A 22,401-nucleotide genomic window follows, 5' to 3' on the forward strand; every position below is an offset into this window, starting at 1 on the left:
TAGCACGAATATGATGACGTGGATCCAAAGCACTGCTTGGCGACTATTCGCTCGCTTTGAATTGGGAATCAAGACCGATACGGGACGGGCACGGTGAACATTGCACGATTTTCGTTCGGAAAGCAATAAGTGACCCTACCACACTAGCTGCAGTTCAGCGATGAGGCGCTTGGTAATCCCCATATGCGGGTTGCCTGGCGCCGCCTTAAGAGTCGTTCCATTGACAACAGGGACATCTATCGATGCCTTCCTGCAAGCCAAAGTACATGTTTAAAAGTAGCGTATGTTCTAATTAAGGCGCGTTGGAATATCTTCGTGGTGTCGTCTTTGGTGACGCTTCAACATGTGTTTATGTTATGGAAAGCGCACGTGGGTTGTGTGTTTATGTTGTTACAAATTGTGAATTGTGGCCGATTATTTTCGAATTCCATCAATGAAGCTTGCAGAAATGGTTTGTACAGAAGTTATTGAAGACTATGTTGTAGGAAAAATTTGTGCCAAGCAACTACTGAATGCTTATATCACATTACATATGACGTGTTTTCCTTTATTTTCTGTAAACCACTTTACCCGCGTCACTAATATTTTATTTGATGAGTTACGTTACCAGATATAGAACAACACCGTTTTTTGTAATATGTTCTAATCTGTCTGTATGTAGTCTATTACTGTCAATAATCAAAAAATCCGTAGTGAAGCCGTGCAGTTCTTGATGTACAGGACTTTGAGACGTAGGCTGTGTCCAGTGCCATATTGCTTTTCTGTACCGTGGTCCTGACTCTTTGAAACACATTGTGGTTGGAATCTATGTTATGTGGCAATTCCGAAAGTCTGCTTATTTGTTTGCATTACTGGAATGAGTGAAAACGGCGTTTGCTGTACGTGTTATAGACGTAAACGAGTTAAACAGAATGTATGAATCTATCTGGTTGGATGATTCTATGACTTAGCGCCGCATACTTCTGGTCGTAAGGATTAGGATACATAGAATTTTAATTTCCCAGAGAACCTATTATTTACTAGGCATGTTCATATGCCTTTGTATGCAGTTGTCTCTGTCTAAAATTCCTTCTCCTTACGTTCAAAATACGTTTCTTCCTCAGCTAGTTTCTTTTCGTAAAGTACTTAATGGGATTTTTTGATTGTAATCATGACTTTTCAATGCAGTCATCTGTAATTTCGAAATGTATATTATGTGCACTGTCCCCAAAGACATCCTTTTCGTCAACTTTTTGATTGAATGTTACAAGTATTAAGAATTCAGGCTTGCATGATAGGCAGTATCTTTAACATTAACTGTCTCAGATGCTGTTTTGGGTATTTTTGACAGCTCAAAAATTATGCTTTTCATTTGGACATCATTTAGAACTCCTTCCCAATGTCTGCATTTTTTGTGATACACACGGTATGCACCAAAATACTCCTTGGAGATTTGTCTTTTACCAAGTGAGGTGGCACAGTGGTTAGTACACTGGACTCGCATTTGGGAGGATGACGGTTAAATCCCCCGCCCGGCCATCCTGATTTAGGTTTTCTGTGGTTTCCCTAAATCGCTCCAGGCAAATGCTGGGATTGTTCCTTTGAAAGGGCACAGCAGACTTCCTTCCCTAATCCAACGAGACCGATAACCTTTGGTCTCTTCCCCCAAACAACCCCAACCCAAGATTTATCTTTTATCTGCTCCAGCATTTCCGGATTTGTCTTGGACCTTTAATTTTTATAATGGAAAGTTGATTCAATATGGATTGGACATAGACATTGGCCTAACTACCATTCAGTCTATTACTCCAATAATTATTTTGCATTTACATTTGTTGGCGTTTTATCTCATAATGGTACTATCAGCTTCCAATCTAGTGAAGACCTCAGTTTATGCTACAGGGAGGGTTAATATTGCATACTAGTCTATTTCAGTATGTACGTCTACATGGTTACTTCGCAATTTACACTTAAATGCATGGCAGATGGTTCATCAAACCGTTTTCATACTACTTCTCTACCATTCCACTCTTGAATGGTGAGTGGAAAAAATGAACTTCTAAATCTTTCTGTTCGATCTCTGATTTCTCTTATTTTATTATGAAGATAATTTCTCCCTATGTAGGTGGGTGACAACAAAATATTTACATATTTGGAAGGGAAAGTTGGTGATAGAAATTTTGTAAATAGATGTCGCCACAAAGAAAACCACCTTTGTTTCAGTGACTGCCACCCCCAACTCGCGTATCATATCAGTGACACTCTTGCGCCTATTCCGCGATAACACCAAATCAGCTGCCCTTCTTCACACTTTTTCTACCATATTTTGAGACAATATTTCATTGTGGAAACTATCAAAAGCATCTAGCATTGACGTCCACACTAAATTTCGAGCTTCCATGAAACTTAGCCAGTCTTGGGGATTTTGCATTCTTCTTAATTTAGCATGCTTTGTTTGTTGCTTCTGCAACAGTGTTGTAATGTGTTTTGTGCACTATGGTGGATCAGCCCCATCTCTTATTAACTTATGTGGTATGAATCTATCCATTGCTGTAGATACAGTATCTTTGAATTTGAGCCATATCTGGTCTACACGTACATAATTTGCTTGGTAGGAATGGAGACTCTCTCTTAGGAAAGCATGAAGCGAATTATTATCTGCTGTTTTAAATAGATATAGTTTACGTTTATTTTTAGTGGTTTTGGTTGGTATGGTTTTGAGCCTCGCTACAATTACCTTGTGTTTACTAAGCCCTGAATCTGTGGGCTCATGAACTAATTTTTCAAAGTAATTCTCAGAGAAAGCATTTAGTACAATTTTGGAAGATGTTTGCTGTCTACCACCAGCTTTGAACATGTATTTTCGACAACAAATTGGGTGTAGATTGAAGTCTCCAGCAATTATAACTGTATGAGTGGGGTACTTATTTGTAATGAGATTCAACTTTTCTTTGAAGCGTTCAGCTGTTATATCATCTGAGTCAGGGGGGTCGGTAGAAGGAGCCAATTATTATTTTGGTACGGCTATTGAGTATAACTTCTACCCATAGTAATTTGCAGGAACTATCTATTTCAACTTCACTACATGATAAACTACTACTAACAGACACAAACACACCACCACCTACTTTATTTAATCTTGCACCTCTGTAAAAATGTCAGCAGAATTTATCTCTGGCTTTAGCCAGCTTTCTGTTCCTATAATGATTTCAGCTTGACTCATTTCAGCCTAACTTAGACTTTGGACTACACTAAAGGTCTGTTAGTAACTAGATTCCCGGGGGAAGGCACTCCACCTCTTATAAAGCTTCAAGAACACTGTTTCTGTAAGAAATAATTACCAACTTGTGATACTTCCATAAAGAATTTTTCACTGTGCAGTGAAGTGTGCACTGATATGAAACTTCCCGTCAGTCCAAAACAGTGTGCAAAACAAAAGTTTCAACTTGGGACCTTTACTTTCAACGGGCAAGTGCTCTACTGACTGAGCTACCCAAATGTGACTCATGACCTGTCTTTGGGATTAACAAAGACTGGGACATCAGCTGTCTCCTTTGACCAGTGAAGTCATCGCCATGTCAAATGTCACCAAGCATGCTAAAAAAACCCTATTCTGAGAGTATCCAACATGGCGATCAAAACATAGACAATGACACCCACAAAAATGCAAATAACATGTGAACCAGTACACTGACTAAATCCAATGAAATTAACAGGCCAGCCACTGAAAGAATGAGGCTCTGGGTGAACACACTAATTTTCAGTAATAAAAACACCACCATTATTGAAAATGTAGCACTCTGCAAAAAACATAACACTCTAAACTGCACAAAACTAAAACCATTCTAAACTCACCATAAGATAACGGTATTCCAAATCTCCATTTCATATGTATAGCTCAACCCTAGACCAGGATACCAGTAAAACCCCCACCCTGCCAACTTCAAAAGTGTGTATCCCAATCTCCAGTTCACGTACATAGCTTAACCCTAGGCTGAGATACCAATAACCCCCCCCCCCCCCCCTCCCCACAACTACAAAATCTGATATCCTACTCTCCAGTTCACCTATATAGCTCAACCCTAGACTAAGATACCATTAAACACCTACACAACTACAAAAGCTGGCATCCCAGTCTCCAGTCAGTGGCATTTCTGTTGCATACTGCAATTCGTAACAGTTTATGTGTGCAGTGAATTATGAGAGGTGAACATGATGAACGATGAGTTGGCTAGAACAAGATGGTGGAACCCATGAAAAATGGTTTGCGGTAAACATTGTAAGTTGATCAAGGTTTTTATAGTTAAATCATGGGAGAAGGTAGGTGGATCAACGTTTTTTAATAAAAGTGTCACATGTTCTATATGTCAATAAACATTGAGTCATCTGCCTTCTCCCATGATTTAATTAAGAACATTAATCTGCTTACTTGATAGTTGAGTAACCACCTAAAAGTACAGTTCAAATTTTACAACGTAATCTGTTTCATATGACAGCATTCTGCTCAATATATTCCATTGTGCAACCATGTAATTTTGTACACTCCACGTCATGACATCTGTAACACAGCAAGTGACACTATAACAGACCTCACAAACACATCACCACTGCGTAATTAAACCACTAGAGTACTCCACCTCTTCACACACTGTGCCCTCTACAGCATTTCACTTCCACTTCAAAACAAATATACCATGATGTGATGACTTTACACAACACTATAACTATGCCACGGGTCAAAATAGGCAGGTGGTATCCTATAACCAAGTATACCCCCGTCCTCACACCTTACTTCCATCAGTACCATACCTCCTACCTTCCAAAATTCACAGCAGTTCTCTTGCGAAACTTGCAGGACTAGCATCCCAAAAAGAAAGGGAATTGTGGAGACTTAGCTTAGCCACAGGCTGGATGATGATTTCAGAAAGAATTTATCATTCTGCAGCAGAATGTACCCAGTAGTCGAACTTCATGGCAGATTAAAACTGTTTGTTGGACATAGACTCAAACATGGGCTTTTGCCTTTCATAGGCAAGTGCTTTGCTGCTATGAGGACAGGTAGTGAGTTGTTCTTGGGTAGTTAAGTCAATAGGGAACATGCTCATGAAAAGCAAAGGTCCAAAGTTTGAGTCTCAGTCCAGTGCACTGATTTAATCTACCAGGAAACTTCAGCTTATGAAACTTGTTTGTATTTAAAGTACAGGCCACGAATTTTAATGTAACTTTTGTTACAAAATGTCCCATACATTTCAAATTTATTGTGCACTCACAATATGGAATCTTTTTGTGAATAATTACTACATATGAATTTGAATGATTTTATATCAAGTGCTCTAGCTTCAGAGATGTGCTTCATTTATCTGTCCCATTTTTCATTACAGTTTTGCCAAACCACAAAAGGTAAGAATTAAAAACCTTGTACTTGGCAAATTTTAATACAACACATGGAGGAGTCATTAAATTTTGTCAGGATAAAATTACTTTCAGGTTTTCATATCATGCTCTTTTCATATAGTTATGGGGCATAGCTTTTTTGACTTATTATCTTAAATTATGAAACAGATGACTGAAGTGGGGGATGGAGAACTGGAGAGATGAGTGGCAAAAAACTCAAAAGGGTACAGTGTTCAGATTAAGAGAACTATTCAATAGATGATGTCACCTTTGATCAGTGATGTAGGAAACATGTGACAAATGTCTAAAGAATATGGCAAATATAATTATGTAACCATAGTCAGGTTATTTTTTTTTTTATTTCTACATTTGTCACCTTCCAACCAAACATAGACCTCCACAAAGCTAAAGATGAATCTGTTGGCTAAACCAATTTACAACAAAACTGTGAATATATACACCAAAATGTGATGTCACAGCAGCCACTGACAATATATCACTGGTCAAAGCTGACAACTTATATAGAAACTCCTCTTGACCATTGGTTTTTACTTGCACTAACTGCCATTTGAAAGAACATTCTCTTCTCTACAAAATATCAGATTTCCACAATTGCTTTTTTTCTACCTTTACCCATTAAATTTTCACATGCAAATCAATATTTTTGAGCATCACAGGATGTACTAGTGGTATTGTAAGATACTTAATTGCCTACAGCCATCTTTATGATCTTATTTACAAGATCATAAGGATGGCTGGGTCGACTGAAGTGTCCGATCCCACCCGTCGGCTTTGACCAGTGACGTAAGGCTGTTGTGGTGTGTGACATCACGACGGCGCGGAATTTAGTTTGTGAGAGTGGTGTGATTGTAGGTGCCATTTTGATGTGATCGGTGGTGCTCTCTGGTGGTGTGTTTATGTGTTAGGTGATGTTTTTGGTTTAGTTTGCATGTGTGGCGTGTTTATAGGTGGCGTATTGTTGCAGTCGGCTGTTCTCTCTGGTGGTGTGTTTATTGGTAGCGTGTTACGTGGCGTATGTGGTTCATTTGCATCGTAGCATTGCACATGTATGGTATCGGTAGTGACTGTGCTTTCAGCGGAATATTTTTCAGTGAGTTAACGATTTTGGTTTTGTTATGTCGATGTTATTGTAGTTTTTTTCTGTTTGTCGTGTGTGAATTTTGGTAAATTGCTTTTTTTTATGTCTTTGGTAGCTATTGATATGACTGGCAAGGTCAACAGTTTTCGGTTGTCGGCAATGATGGGGGACAGTGCGTTGCCTCTAATAAAATTTCTTCAACTATTCGGATTTTTGGATGAAGTCGTGAAGTGTTCATTGTGTCGTGAAGAAATGAGGCTTACTAAAGTTTCGCCGTCTCGGACCAGGGACGGCTATATGTGGAGATGTCATAAGGATAACACGTCAAGGCAAGAGTCCGATTCCCATTTGTGGGATCGGGTGCTGCTGTTGAGCTATATAGGTCAAAGGAAGTGTTCAATTCCAATTTTTATGATCGGGAGCTGATGTTGAGTTATATAGGTCAAGGGAAGTGTTCAATTCCAATTTGTGGGATCGGGAGCTGCTCATGAGCTATATAGGTTAAGGGAAGTGTCAGATTCCGGAGGATATTGTGTTTAGTGGAATTTGGGGAGTTTTGTGTTGTCGGTTTTTTCGTCGTTTTGTGTGGTTTGGTATGGTGGTGAGCATCTAAATTTGTTTATGTTTACTTTGTCCCCACCCAAAAACCCCCAATTTCCCACACTTGTCCCGTTAGTTTCATTAGGTTCTTTCTGGAATGTGTGTGTGTTGGTTTTTTCGATGTGTTTTTGGTCATGTTTATGTAATGACGTCATAGGCGCCATATTGGAGTCGTAGTGTATGGTTGTTTCCACCGTATTTGTGACGTCATGGGTCAAAGAAGACAGGTGGAATCGGATGTTTCTGTATTTCCGGATGGCTGTAGGTGTTTTATTTTCTTATAATGGTGAATGGCTGTGATCCCCAAGACCTCCAGTCAAAGGAATGGACATACAAAAACTTACTTGTAATGTGTTGAGAAGTGATTATGAGTGACAGTCAAATTAATGGTTTGTGTTGCTCCATTAAGGTTTTTGCTGCCACCAGTTACTTAAAAAGTATTGTTGTTGTTGTGGTCTTCAGTCCTGAGACTGGTTTGATCCAGCTTTCCATGCTAATCTATCCTGTGCAAGCTCCTTCATCTCCCAGTACCTACTGCAACCTACATCCTTCTGAATCTGCTTAGTGTATTCATCTCTTGGTCTCCCTCTACGATTTTTACCCTCCACGCTGCCCTCCAATGCTAAATTTGTGATCCGTTGATGCCTCAGGACATGTCCTACCAAACGATCCCTTCTTCTAGTCAAGTAGTGACACAAACTTCTCTTCTCCCCAATCCTATTCAGTACCTCCTCATTAGTTATGAGATCTACCCACCTAATCTTCAACATTCTTCTATAGCGCCACATTTCAAATGCTTCTATTCTCTTCTTGTCCAACCTATTTTTTGTCCATGTTTCACTTCCATATATGGCTACACTCCATACAAATACTTTCAGAAACGACTTCCTGACATTTAAATCTATACTCGATGTTACCTAATTTATCTTCTTCAGAAATGCTTTCCTTGCCATTGCCAGTCTACATTTTATATCCTCTCTACTTCGACCATCATCAGTCATTTTGCTCCCCAAATAGCAAAACTCCTTTACTACTTTAAGTGTCTCATTTCCTAATCTAATTCCTTCAGCATCACCAGACTTAATTTGACTACATTCCATTATCCTCGTTTTTCCTTTGTTGATGTTCATCTTATACCCTCCTTTCAAGACACTGTCCATTTTATTCAACTGCTCTTCCAAGTCCTTTGCTGTCTCTGACAGAATTACAATGTCATTGGTGAACCTTGAAGTTTTTATTTCTTCTCTCTGGATTTTAATACCTACTCCAAATTTTTCTTTTGTTTCCTTTACTGCTTGCTCAATATACAGATTGAATAACACCGGGGAGAGGCTACAAACCTGTCTCACTCCCTTCCCAACCACTGCTTCCCTTTCATGCCCTTCAACTCTTATAACTGCCATCTGGTTTCTATACAAATTGTAAATAGCCTTTCGCTCCCTGTATTTTACCCTTGCCACCTTTAGAATTTGAAAGACAGTATTCCAGTCAACATTGTCAAAAGCTTTCTCTAAGTCTACAAACGCTAGAAACTTAGGTTTGCCTTTCCTTAATCTTTCTTCTAAGATAAGTAGTAAGGTCAGTATTGCCTCACGTGTTCCAACATTTCTATGGAATCCAAATTGATCTTCCCCGAGGTCAGCTTCTATCAGTTTTTCCATTCATCTGTAAATAATTCGTGTTAGTATTTTGTAGCTTTGACTTATTAAACTGTTAGTTCGGTAATTTTCGCATCTGTCAACACCTGATTTCTTTGGGATTGGAATTATTATATTCTTCTTGAAGTCTGAGGGAATTTCGCCTGTCTCATACATTTTGCTCACCAGATTGCAGAGTTTTGTCAGGACTGGCTCTCTCAAGGCCGTCTGTAGTTCTAATGGAATGTTGTCTACTCCCGGGGCATTATTTCAACTCAGGTCTTTCAGTGCTCTGTCAAACTCTTCATGTAGTACCGTATCTCCCATTTCATCTTCATCTACATCCTCTTCAATTTCCATAATATTGTCCTCAAGTAAATCGCCCTTGTATAGACCCTCTATATACTCCTTCCACCTTTCTGTTTTCCTCTCTGTGCTTAGAACTGGGTTTCCATCTGAGCTCTTGATATTCATACAGATGGCTCTCTTTTCTCCAAAGGTCTCTTTAATTTTCCTGTAGGCTGTATCTATCTTACCCCTAGTGAGATAAGCTTCTTCATCCTTACATTTGTCCTCTAGCCATGCCTGCTTAGCCATTTTGCACTACCGAGCGAGGTGGCGCAGTGGCTAGACACTGGACTCGCGTTCGGGAGGACGACGGTTCAATCTCGCGTCCAGCCATCCTGATTTAGGTTTTCCGTGATTTCCCTAAATCTCTCCACGCAATTGCCAGGATGGTTCCTCTGAAAGGGCACTGCCGACTTCCTTCCCCATCCTTCCCTAATCCGATGAGGCCGATGACCACGTTGTCTGGTCTCCATCCCCAAACCAACCAACCAACCATTTTGCACTTCCTGTCGATCTCATTTTTGAGACGTTTGTATTCCTTTTTGCCTGCTTCATTTACTGCGTTTTCTATATTTTCTCCTTTCATCAATTAAATTCAATATTTCTTCTGTTACCCAAGGATTTCTACTAGCCCTTGTCTTTTTATCTTTTTGATCCTCTGCTGCCTTCACTACTTGATCCCTCAGAGCTACCCATTCGTCATCTACTGTATTTCTTTCCCCCATTCCTGTCAATTGTTCCCTTATGCTCTCCCTGAAACTCTGTACAACCTCTGGTTTAGTCAGTTTATCCAGGTCCCATCTCCTTAAATTTCCACCTTTTTGCAATTTCTTCAGTTTTAATCTACAGTTCATAACCAATAGATTGTGGTCAGATTCCACATCTGCCCCTGGAAATGTCCTACAATTTAAAACTTCGTTCCTAAATCTCTGTCTTACCATTATATAATCTGTCTGATACCTTTTAGTATCTCCAGGATTCTTCCATGTATACAACCTTCTTTTATGATTCTTGAACCAAGTGTTAGCTATGATTAAGTTATGCTCTGTGCAAAATTCTACCAGACGGCTTCCTCTTTCATTTCTTAGCCCCAATCCATATTCACCTACTATGTTTCCTTCTTTCCCTTTTCCTACTGTCGAATTCCAGTCACCCATGATTATTAAATTTTCGTCTCCCTGAATAATTTCTTTTATCTCATCATACATTTCTTCAATTTCTTCGTCATCTGCAGAGCTAGTTGGCATATAAACTTGTACTACTGTTGTAGGCATGGGCTTCGTGTCTATCTTGGCCACTATAATACGTTCAAGTAATGCGTTGACCAAAATGTGTAGTACCAGTCATCACCTTTGACTCGAAGAATATTTGTTTTGTGCTATCTGCTGTCATGATTGCGCAGTGTATTTGAAATGGATCATGTTTGAAGAGGACATTTTATTGCGTGTGATGGTGTTCTGTAGTGTTGTGTTGATGTTTCAAAGTTGTTTTTGAGTGTTGTTAGTAAGTGATCGAACTGATGCAGTCCAGTTTGTACGGTGTTGTGTATTACTTGACTACTTCTTATTGCATTTATATGTTTTGAACTACGTTACTGAATAATTGTAGTGTTGGCAGTTACTGTCTATATATTTGTGGGCGGCTTTGGAATTGTTAGTTGATGTGTGGTTAATGGTAAGGTGTTTAATTTTTGTGTTGCATTATTGGTTATGGATATGTCTGGGAATTCATTAGTAGGTCTTTGCATGTTGCAATGGGCGACGATGCGATGACATTGCAAAGTTCAAGTTGTATGGTCTGACCAAGAAGTCAGTCAGCTTGTGGAAAATTTATGAAATTAATTAAAGTTGCAGACTAGGAATTAATATATGTGGTTGCCACCATAATAATGTTTGACGATCTATTCAGAGGGGTTTACTGCTTCAGGCTAGGCTGTTCATTCATGATATTCTTTTGTTTGTCCCTGCCCATAAAATCCCTAATTCCTGCAGTTGTCCCGTTGAGTTTCATGTTCCTCTTCGATTTATTTTGATTATATTTTGTGTAATGGGATGGTTTCACCCACTTACATTTTGAATTCTTGAATGTGTGACATCATGCTTGCCATGTTGCATAAGTGCAAAATGGTGATGTCTACCATCTTGATGACCTCATGGGTCAAAGCTGGCAGCCGGTAGTGGACGTTTGAATATTTCCCGCCAAGGGTGCTCACTGATGAAATATGATGTTTTTCCAGCATGAGTTTCTGTTTTATATCCTTCATGCTCTTACTGTTTCCAGTTGTTTCTCTTGGCAAATTTTCATTGTACCTTCTCAAATTCTCGTAATGAAATTTACAAAAAGGGTTGGTTATTCAACATATTGTGTCATGGTGACATTTGCTTGAAGTTCTCCTGTTTCATTAATGACATGAGTTCTAAATCAATGAAAAATGTTGGCTTTGCTGTAAACACATGGAATAAACTGGATTATACATGATAGGAATTTGTTTCTGCATAATATTAACCAACCTTTTGTATCACAAAGCTAGAAATATTACTCCAGCAAGCGTATGTTACTTTTTTGGTGTTATTGTAAAAACTGCCATTGTTGTTGGGCCTGGTAATCTAGCGGTAAAGACATGCCTGGAAACGAAAAGGTTGGAGAATCAAATCCAGGCCAGACCACAGAAATTTTTAGTCTGCTTGTGTTCTAGTCTTCATCTCTCATTGGTGCAAAGATTCACCAGGAAGACCATGTGGTTAGGATTTAACTTCAAACTGTAGGTCCCCTTTCACTGGTTGGTTAACTATGTTAGATTAGGAAAACACAACTCACTGAAGTGGTGTCCAATTGAAAGACTTGCACTCAGTGACTGAGCCTTGTTATTATTATTAGCGTGATACCTATCATTGGCAAAAAGGTTACATGTGCTGACCAAGTAAAACATAGTTCTTGATAATTTTTTTCTTTGGGCATTGTTATTGTCATCATTCTTCATTCTTGAACATTTTTGTGTGTGCTACTTATATGCAAATTATATTTTGTTTGTTTTTAATGGTGTAGTTACAGATTACATTGTTTGTTCTTGTTATCAGATGTCTCCTGTAGAAGAAGATGGTGATGATGAAGTTAGTATAAGTTATGAATCTGAAAGTGGTGCTTCTGAAATTGTATCTGACTGTGAGTATTCTGAGAATGAGGTGGTCAGCGAATCGGAAACTCAAGAAGCTGGAAATGTGGTCACAGCAGAAAAAAGGAAATTGGAGGTATAAAAACCCTATATGTTTAATTATCTGTTTTGTCTCTTACTTGTTTTTTTTTACTTCTGTACTTCAGTGGTAATTCATAGTCCACTTTAAAGCCTCATTGACTAATGTTCTAGGGTTCGCCTGACAGAAGCAGAAAGAAGAGAAAGACATCCCAAAATGATTTACTGAAGCCACCCACTGTGAAGGAGTTGAATCGGCTTAGGGAAACACAGAACTTGTTTCATTCAAATATATTTCGGCTGCAGGTTGGTGAACATTTTCCCCATGTATGATATGCAAAATCACAATCCTTAATAAAAAGTCTTTACAAGTCACAAGTCAATCTTTAGTAAGACTCACTTGAAAGTGTTGTGTTAACAATTTTGACTGGAGAAATATTAGCTGCTTATGACTCACCACATGCGTCAGGAAGGCAACAGAAAATGAGTGTCCCTAAGACGCAGAGATCGAGCATTTATAGGACGTATGTATTACACTTCACAAAATAGACATTGTTGACATTCAAGAAATGTTCCAAACAAACCATTAACTTCCACCATGAGTAATGAATGAAAAATGGCATGCCACAGTGCAAACACCATCAAGATCGAAGGTGAACTTCTTGGGAGTTAAAAATCATACAGGACATTCACCAAGGTATCCACTCTTGAAGATTGCATATAGAATCATATTGGTGTAATGGGCTGATGAGAACTGGTGGAATGTGATGTCATGCAGCTGAATGTGGAACAGTCTGTTGTCGAAATTATTGTATAACTGGCTGTCCTTTAAAGTGTTGCTGCAGAAAATGCGATAATATGTTTTGTAGGTGCAGATGGGGGGGAAACAAACATCCGAAGGCTGAATTTGTCAAGAGTGTTGCAGGTGATTCACTCACTTTTCAATAGGGATATAGGGTTGCCACAAATTCTGGAAATCAGGGACTATCAGGGAATTTCAAATGTGTTGGGGGGGGGGGGGGGGGGACACTGGAAATGTCTTGCTTTTGTCTCAGTAGATGAAGTGGTTTATTTACTAAGTTGTGTCGTCGCTGTGTGGTTGTATTTTCTACTTGCCTGCCTGCAGCTCAGTGATCATCTTTACCGTGAGTTGCTACCTGTCCTCATTAGTATTGATTCTCAGAGTATTTGCGCAAGCTATTTGTTGTATGGTCTCATTTCATCAACATGGTGTGTGTGACATGTGATTATGTGGGCACGTGTGTGGACTTCCACGAAGGGCCAAAACCACAGGCCATTTCTGTGGGTATCTCTCTAATGGATCAGGCCTGCTGATGTGATGCCCTTCATTTCTCAGTAATGTGCAAGCCCTGCCCATCAGATCTAGTCTCACCGATCTGCCTGCAGGCCTGGTCTGTTTGTGTGTGGCGTGATGTGGTGGATTTTAGTGGTTTATTCGAGGACCCAGTACTGTAGTGCTCCTCAGCAGGCCATAGGGCATGGGTGATGGATTTCAGGAATAGTGATTGTCTCACTGCAAGTACATTGTACAGTACGGGATTTTATAGATATTCTATTTCTTATAGTACATTTTAGCACTTCGAAAATAATTTATATATTAGAAAGTATGGACGATAAGAAGAAAAAATTGTGGCAGTCACTGGTGGTTTATATGCTATATACTCTTATATTTCTTGAAAGAAAAATCACACAGTACCTGTAAAATAACATACGTAGCACAGTGGCTAATAACCGACAGTAATGAACATAGTAGAACTATGGACCTTGCCGTTGGTGGTGAAGCTTGCGTGCCTCAATGATACAGAAAACCGTACCATAGGTGTAACCACAAAGGAGGGGTATGTGTTGAGATTCCAGAAAAACATGTGGTTCCGGCAGAGGGGCAGGAGCCTTTTCAGTAGTTGCAGAGACAATGGTCTGGATGATTGACTGATTTGACCTTGCAACAGTAACCAAAATGGCCGTGCTGTGCTGGTACTGTGAATGGCTGAAAGCAAGGGGAAATTATGGTCATAATTTTTCCTGAGGACATAACGCTGTACTGTATGGTTAAATGATGATAGCGTCCTTTTGGGTAAAATATTCCAAAGGTAAAATAGTCTCGCATTCAGATCTCTGGGTGGGGAGTACTCAAGAGAATTCATTATCAGTAGAAAGTAAACTGGCTTTCTACTGATCGGAGGATGTAATATCATATCCCTTAATTGGGCAGGTAGGTTAGAAAATTTAAAAAAAGGAAATGGGTAGGTTAAAGTTGGATATAGTGGGAATTAGTGAAGAACAGTTGCAGGAGGAACAAGACTTCTGGTCAGGTGAATACAGGGTTATAAATACAAAATCAAATAGGGGTAATGCAAGAGTAGGTTTAATAATGAATAAAAAAAATAGGAGCACAGGTAACTACTATGAACAGCATAGTGAACACATTATTGTAGTCAAGATAGATACAAAGCCTATACCCACCACAGTAGTACAAGTTTATGTGCCAACTAGCTCCTCAGATAATGAAGAGATTGAAGAAACATGTGATTGGTAAAAGAAAATATTCAGATAGTGAAGGCAGACAAAAATTTAATAGTCGTGGGGGACTGGAATTCGATACCAGGAAAAAGAAAAGAAGGAAACGTAGTAGGTGGATATGGAATGGGGGTTAGGAAGCTGCCTGGTAGATTTTTGCACAGAGCATAACTTAGTCATAGCTAACACTTGGTTTAAGAATCATGAAAGAAGGTTGTATACATGGAAGAATTCTGCAGATACTAAAAGGTATCAGATAGATTATATAATGGTAAGACAGAGATTTAGGAACCAAGTTTTAAATTGTAGGACATTTCCAGGGGCAGATGTGGACTCTGACCACAATCTGTTGGTTATGAACTGTAGTTTAAAACTGAAGAAACTGCAAAAAGGTGGAAATTCAAAGAGATGGGACCTGGATAAACTGAAAGAACCAGAAGTTGTAGAGAGTTTAAGAGAGATCATTAGATAATGATTGACAAAAACAGGGGAAAGAATTACAGTAGAAAAGAATGGGTAGATTTGAGAGATGAAATAGTGAAGGCAGTGGAGGATAAAGTAGGTAAAAAAGACGAGGGCTAGTAGAAATTCTTGGGTAACACAACACATATTGAATTTAATTGATGAAAGGAGAAAATATAAAAATGCAGTAAATGAAGCAGGCAAAAAGGAATACAAACATCTCAAAAACGAAATTGACAGGAAGTGTAAAATGGCTAACAGGGGTGGCTAGAGGACAAATCTAAGGATGTAGAGGCATATATCACTAGGAGGGAAGATAGATACTGCCAACATGAAAATTAAACAGGCCTTTGGAGATAAGAGAACCACTTGTATAAATATCAAGAGTTCAGCTGGAAAACCATTCTAATCAAAGAAGGGAAAGCAGAAAGGTGGAAGGAGTATGTAGAGGGTCTATACAAGGGTGTGTATTTGAGGGCAATGTTATGGAAATGGAAGAGGGCATAGGTGAAGATGAAATGGGAGATAGGATACTGCGTGAAGAATTTGACAGAGCACAGAAAGAAAGTCGAAGCAAAGCCCCGCGAGTAGACAACATGCCATTAGAACTACTGATAGCCTTGGGAGAGCCAGCCCTAACAACACTCTACCATCTGGTGACAGGCGAAATACCCTCAAACTTCAAGAATAATATACAAATTGCAATCCCAAAGAAAGCAGGTGTTGACAGCTGTGAAAATTACCAAACTATCAGTTTAGTAAGTCACGGCTGCAAAGTACTGACATGAATTCTTTACAGACGAATGGAAAAACTGGTAGAAACCAACCTTGGGGAAGATCAGTTTGGATTCCGTATAAATGTTGGAACACGTGAGGCAATACTGGTCCTATGACTTATCTTAGAAGATAGGTTAAAGAAAGGCAAACCTATGTTTGTAGAATTTGTAGACTTAGAGAAAGCTTTTGAAAATGTTGACTGGAATACTCTCTTTCAAACTCTGAAGGTGGCAGGGGTCAAATACAAGGAGCGAAATGCTATTTACAATTTGCACAGAAAGTAGATGGCCGTTATAAGAGTCGAGTGGCCATGAAAGGGAAGCAGTGGTTGGGAAGAGAATGAGGCAGGGTTGTAGCCTATCCCCAATGTCATTCAATCTATACATAGAATATGAATTAAAATCCATTTAGAAGGAATAAAAACCTTGAGGTTTGCCAATGACATTGTACTTCTGTCAGAGACAGCAAAGGATCTGGTAGAGCAGTTGAATGGAATGGACGCTGTCTTTGAAAGGAGGCCATAAGATGAACATCAACAAAAGCAAAATGAGGATAATGGAATGAAGTCGAATTAAATCAGGTGATGCTGAGGCAGTTGGCTCATGAAATGAGATACTTTGAGTAATAGATGTGTTTTCCTATTTTGGGAGCAAAATAACTGATGATGGTTGAAGTACGGAGGAAATAAAATGTAGATTGGCTATGGCAAGGAAAGCATTTCTGAAGAAGAGAGATTTGTTAACATCAAGTATGGATTTAGGTTTCAGGAAGTATTTTTTTTAAGAGTATTTGTATGGTGTGTAGCCATGTACGGAAGTGGAAACATGGATGATAAATAGTTTACACAAGAAGAGAATAGAAGCTTTCAAAAGGTGGTGGTACAGGAGAATGCTGAAGATTATATGGGTCTGTCACGTAACTAATGAGGAGGTACAGAATAGCATTGGGGAGAAGAGGAATTTGGGGCATGACGTGACTAGAAGAAGGGATCAGTTGGTAGGACATGTTCTGAGACATCAAGGGATCACCAGTTTAGTATTGGAGAGAAGCATGCTGAGGATTATAGGAATAAAAATCTTTGTATAGGGCATAGGGTAAAAATAAGGATATAGGTTGCAGTAGTTACTCGGAGATGAAGAAACTTGCACAGGATAGAGTAGCATGGAGATATACATCAAACCAGTCTGGACTGTGGACCACAACAGTAGAACAAACATTTTATTGACGGTCAACTGTAGTGTTGGTTTATATAACTCTTCCCTGCCATATGCATTTCTTTCAAGAGGTCTTCTTTTTTCTGAGGTTATTTCTGAAATCAGTGAAGGTATTTTAAATCTTTGTTGCGACTCCAAGGAAATGCAATTTGTGTCACCAAATGTGTTTCTTTTTATTGAAATACAATAATAACAGTGGTTTTAATGAAAAACATGTACTATTTGGCTTGCTTTCTCCATCTAAAAACAGTTAATTACATAAGATGTTGATGTGGGTAGTCATAATTTTTGCTCACATAGGGGAGGAATACAGGAATCCTTACTTTTTTTGTCAACTGATGTCTTTACTTACCCTTGAGATTTCAGAATTTGTCAGGGCAAAATGCTAAAACTTGTCTGGAAATATTACGGAATTTCGCTTGGGGATGCTTGTGGCAACCCTGGGATAGTTTGCTCTAAAGGAGTATGATATTTATATGCAGACCAGGAATCAAGATAAAGCAAGTTATTTTGACTAGCTGTTGGCCAAAAGCAGTGCCCTTATCATAACTGTAGTTCTGTTATGCTTATTTTCCCACTTTTGCTTGCTGTGACATAAATGTTCTGTACTGCCCTTGAAAAATCATGCACATGTGAAAGATCATAGGGGGCACAGCATCTCCAACTCCTCACAGTGCCATAAAAAACTCTCCAGCTATTTGCCATGCAGAGTAACAGTTGACATAATTGTATACGAATGTGCTAAGGCATTGATGTTAGTTGATCTTGATACAACTCTCGTAGTACCTCTGATTTCCAGGGCTCCTTTCATATGCATTTCCGCTTCAGATCCTGATTGGTTTGAGTGGAAAACAAATTCCTTATTGAATGATGCAATTACTTTGCTTATCACATTTACAGATTTTCGCACCGATATTGTAGTTTGCTGTGCATCGTCAAGTTGACTCTTTTTTGAAATTTCCTTATCTTATGACTTCCAATTCTGTAGCAGTGTTTGAAGTCATGCAACCATCCACTGCTTCCCTGGAAATCCCTATAATCTATGTTTCATGCTGTTTGATGTGCATAACTTAGTAGGTCACCGTCATGCACATCCTTTAAATTGTATTGAGCATTCTTGAAACAGGAAAACACCAGTTATTGTAGCAAGTGTGGCTTTTTCTCCCTTGAATTTTCACAGTTTTTGTTATGCTCTACACTGTCATACTGCTGTGGACTTATTTGAAATCTGTTCATAATTTATTTATTTATTTATTTATTTTTATTTTATTTTATTTATTTATTTTTTTTAATGTGCTTCAAATGATCTTCCGTGAACTCGCTCCTTGGACAATGATTGTCTTTTACTGCATTTTACTGGAGACAGGATTTGTGGTTCTCTGTCCGACAAGGATGATGGACTTCATGGGTTGACACCTGTTTCAGTATCACTTTCACTTGTTAAGCACAGATAGTCATCATTGTACCCCTCATATATGAGAGCCTGTTGAATAGCTTCTAATCTGAGATAATTAGCGTAATGTCTCATACAAACATTCACTTTTATGGTGACCCTTTGTGGGTATGCAAGTCAAATTTCATGGCTCCAGCTTCATTAGTGTCACTGCTAGGATGCGTTGTATACCATAGCATAAGCAAAATGGCGAATATCAAGAGAACCAAGAACTGTGTTGTGATTGAATATCTTCATTTGAAGGGAATGATGCCTAAGTAATTTGAGGGATATACTTGAGGACAGTGCTCTGTCTTACGCAACAGTGAAAAACTGGCTGTCTGACTTCAAACATGGGGGAAAGAGCATGGAAGATGCGCCAAGGAGCAGAAGGCCTGTCACTGTTGCCACTGATGAACTGCAATTCACGATATGATTTTGCAGGGTCATTGAACAATGTTGCAGCACATTGAAACCACATTTGGAATCTCCCATGGGTGTGCTCATGAGATTGTTGTGGATATTTTTTGAATGCGGTAAGTTTCATCTCTGTGGGTCCTGAAAGACTTGAATGCAAATCAGAGATGTGAGCGTGTGCAGTGTTGTGAATAAGTCGTCTGCCAATTTGAAAGGGATGAAGATGACTTTCTTGCAAGGTATGTGACAATGGACAAAATGTGGGGTCACCACTTTGATTCTGAGACAGAACAACAGTCACAACAATGGAAACATCCTTCATCCTGTACCTCAAAAAAATTCTGTATGCAAAAATCTGGCGGTTAAGTGATGGCATCGCACATCTGGGATGCAGAAGGGGTAGTTATTATGGATTACTTGCAAAAGTGTGTAAGTATCAATGCATCACAGTATTCCACCCTCCTGCACCATATGAAAGGAGAGAAAAAGAAAAAAAAAAAAGGTGCAGAAAATTGGTGCACGGAATCCTTTTGCATCAACAACACACCGACACACAAAGCCCTTGCAACTCTGGAAAATCTGTGTGACTGCAGGTTTGAATTGTTATGTCATCCACCATATTCTCCAGATTTGGCTCCATCAGACTTTCTTTCTTTTCCCAAACCTAAAAAAGACCTCACAGTAGGACCATTTTCCAATGGTGATGCAGTGATTGATGCTGTGAACGCTTGGTTGGACTCGAAAACAACTTTTATTTGAATGGTTTGCAGAAGTTATCTGAATGTGCCTGCAAGTATATTAGTGTACATGGGTGTTTTATTGAAAAATAAATTGGAATTATGAAATTTCGGTCATTCTATATTGTGTAGGCTAGAAACTTTTTGACCCCCCCCCCCCCCCCCCCTGTACATTGCACGCACAGTTGAGGATACAGGGTGGTCCATTGATTGTTACCGGGCCAAATATCTCATGAAATAAGTGTCAAACGAAAAAACTACAAATAACGAAACTTGTCTAATTTGAAGGTGGAAACTAGATGGCGCTGTGGTTGGCCCGCTAGATGGCACTGCAATAGGTCAAAGGATATCAACTGTGTTTTTTTAAATAGAAACCCTCATTTTTTATTACATATTCATGTAGTACGTGAAGAAATATGAATGTTTTAGTTGGACCACTTTATTCACCTTGTGATAGATGGCGCTGTAATAGTCACAAAAATGTGGCTCACAATTTTATACAAACAGTTGGTAACAGGTAGGTTTTTTAAATTAAAATACAGAACGTAGGTACATTTGAACATTTTATTTCTTTTGTTCCAGTGTGATACCTGTAAATACCACATTAATGCAATAAATGTTCAAAATGATCTCCATCACCCTCAATGCATTTGGCAATACGTGTAACGACATTCCTCTCAACAGCGAGTAGTTCACCTTCCGTAATGTTCACACATGCATTGACAATGCACTGATGCATGTTGTCAGGCTTTGTCAGTGGATCACTATAGCAAATATCCTTCCACTTTCCCCACAGAAAGAAATCCAGGGACGTCAGATCCGGTGAATGTGTGGGCCATGGTATGGTGCTTTGACAACCAAGCCACCTGTCATGAAATATGCTATTCAATACCGCTTCAACTGCACGCAAGCTATGTGCCGGACAGCCATCACGTTGGTAGTATATTGCCATTCTGTCATGCAGTGAAACATCTTGTAGTAATATAGGTAGAACATTACATAGGAAATCAGAAGACATTGCACCATTTAGATTGCCTTCAATGAAATGGGGGCCATGATGCCTGTCGTAATTTCGCACCGTACATTAACCCGCCAAGATTGCTGATGTTCCACTTGTCACAGCCATTGTGGATTTTCCTATGCCCAGTAGTGCATATTATGCTGGTTTACGTTACTGCTGTTGGTGAATGACGCTTTGTCGTTAAATAGAACGCATGCAAAAAATCTGTCATTGTCCCGTAATTTCTCTTGTGCCCAGTGGCAGAACTGTACACGACGTCCAAAGTCGTTGCCATGCAATTCGTGGTGCATAGAAATATGGTACGGGTTCAGTTGATGTTGATGTAGCGTTTTCAACATTGACATTTTTGAGATTCCCGATTCTCGCGCACTGTGTGTGGATCAGTCGTGACAGCAGCTAAAACACCTACTTGGGCACCATCATTTGTTGCAGGTTGTGGTTGATGTTTCACATGTGGCTGAACACTTCCTGTTTCCTTAAATGACGTAACAATCCAGCGAATGGTCCGTACGCTTGGATGATGTCATCCAGGATACCGAGCAGCATACATAGCACACGCCCGTTGGGCATTTTGATCACAATAGCCATACATCAACATGATTTTAACATGGGTAATGTATCACAAAGCAAATACCGTCCGCATTGGTGTAATGTTGCATGATATCACGTACTTATATGTTTGTGACTATTACAGCGCCATCCATCACAAAGCAAAAAAAGTGGTCCAACTAAAACATTCATATTTCTTTACGTACTACAGGAATATGTAATAAAAATGGGGTTTCCTATTTAAAAAGAGGCAGTTTATATCCATTTGACCTATGGCAGTGCCATCTAGCAGGCCAACCATAGTGCCATCTGGTTTCCCCCTTCAAGCTAGACAAGTTTCTTTCTTTATAGTTTTTTCGTTTGATGCTTATTTCGTGAAATATTTGGCCCGCTCACTATCAACGGACCACCCTGTATATGAGATCACACTTTCCACTGGCTCATCTTGCAGAAAAGCTAATCTTTCATCTACCACTTCTTTGTCACTCTTCAAAATTTCTTAGTTTCCTTTTTGATGGAATGTCAACTTAGGCTACTGTTGTTGTAGGTATAATGCAAAGTTTGCTTTGTTTATCTTTGCCTTTGCTCTGCTTTGTATCAATACTAGTATCTCTATAGCACTGTTGTGAGTTACTTATCAACTGTGTTCTGTAGCGTCATGCTGTGCTCACCATTGGACATCTCCAGTCCCACCCCGTTACCATTAGCAGCCAGTATTGTGGTTGCATGGTAGACAATATGTGGGGCATCAAATGTTATAAACATCATTGGCCTTTTGTGACCTCCCATTCAAGAAGTTCCTTGTTAATTTTGCTTGTTTCACCAATAGTAGACATCATATGAATATTGATGAGGTTAAACCCAAATAGCAAATTGTCAAATGTACAATAAAAATAATTCCCAATGACATATTACTTGCTAAAAGAAAACGAAAATGTGTAACAAGTAAGCAACAAAATGATAAGAAACTGTTGATAAATTTCCTGCTGCAGTTTCTCTGTCTATGT

At 39.1% G+C, this 22,401-nt stretch overlaps 1 protein-coding gene across 1 annotated transcript in view; it reads left to right on the forward strand.

Moving 5' to 3' along the window:
• Nucleotides 1–281: 281 nt before the first annotated feature.
• The window catches only part of LOC126281851 (nucleolar protein 6), a 125,028-nt gene continuing 102,908 nt past the window's right edge, over nt 282–22,401 (forward strand). Inside the window, exons 1-3 of the mRNA XM_049981107.1 lie at nt 282–451; nt 12,135–12,305; nt 12,422–12,553. Coding sequence (XP_049837064.1) covers nt 434–451; nt 12,135–12,305; nt 12,422–12,553 — 321 coding nt within the window. The 5' untranslated portion in view covers nt 282–433. The remainder of the gene's footprint in view (nt 452–12,134; nt 12,306–12,421; nt 12,554–22,401) is intronic.

The sequence above is a fragment of the Schistocerca gregaria genome, chromosome 7, assembly GCF_023897955.1.
Source record: "Schistocerca gregaria isolate iqSchGreg1 chromosome 7, iqSchGreg1.2, whole genome shotgun sequence".
NCBI classification, from domain to species: domain Eukaryota; kingdom Metazoa; phylum Arthropoda; class Insecta; order Orthoptera; family Acrididae; genus Schistocerca; species Schistocerca gregaria.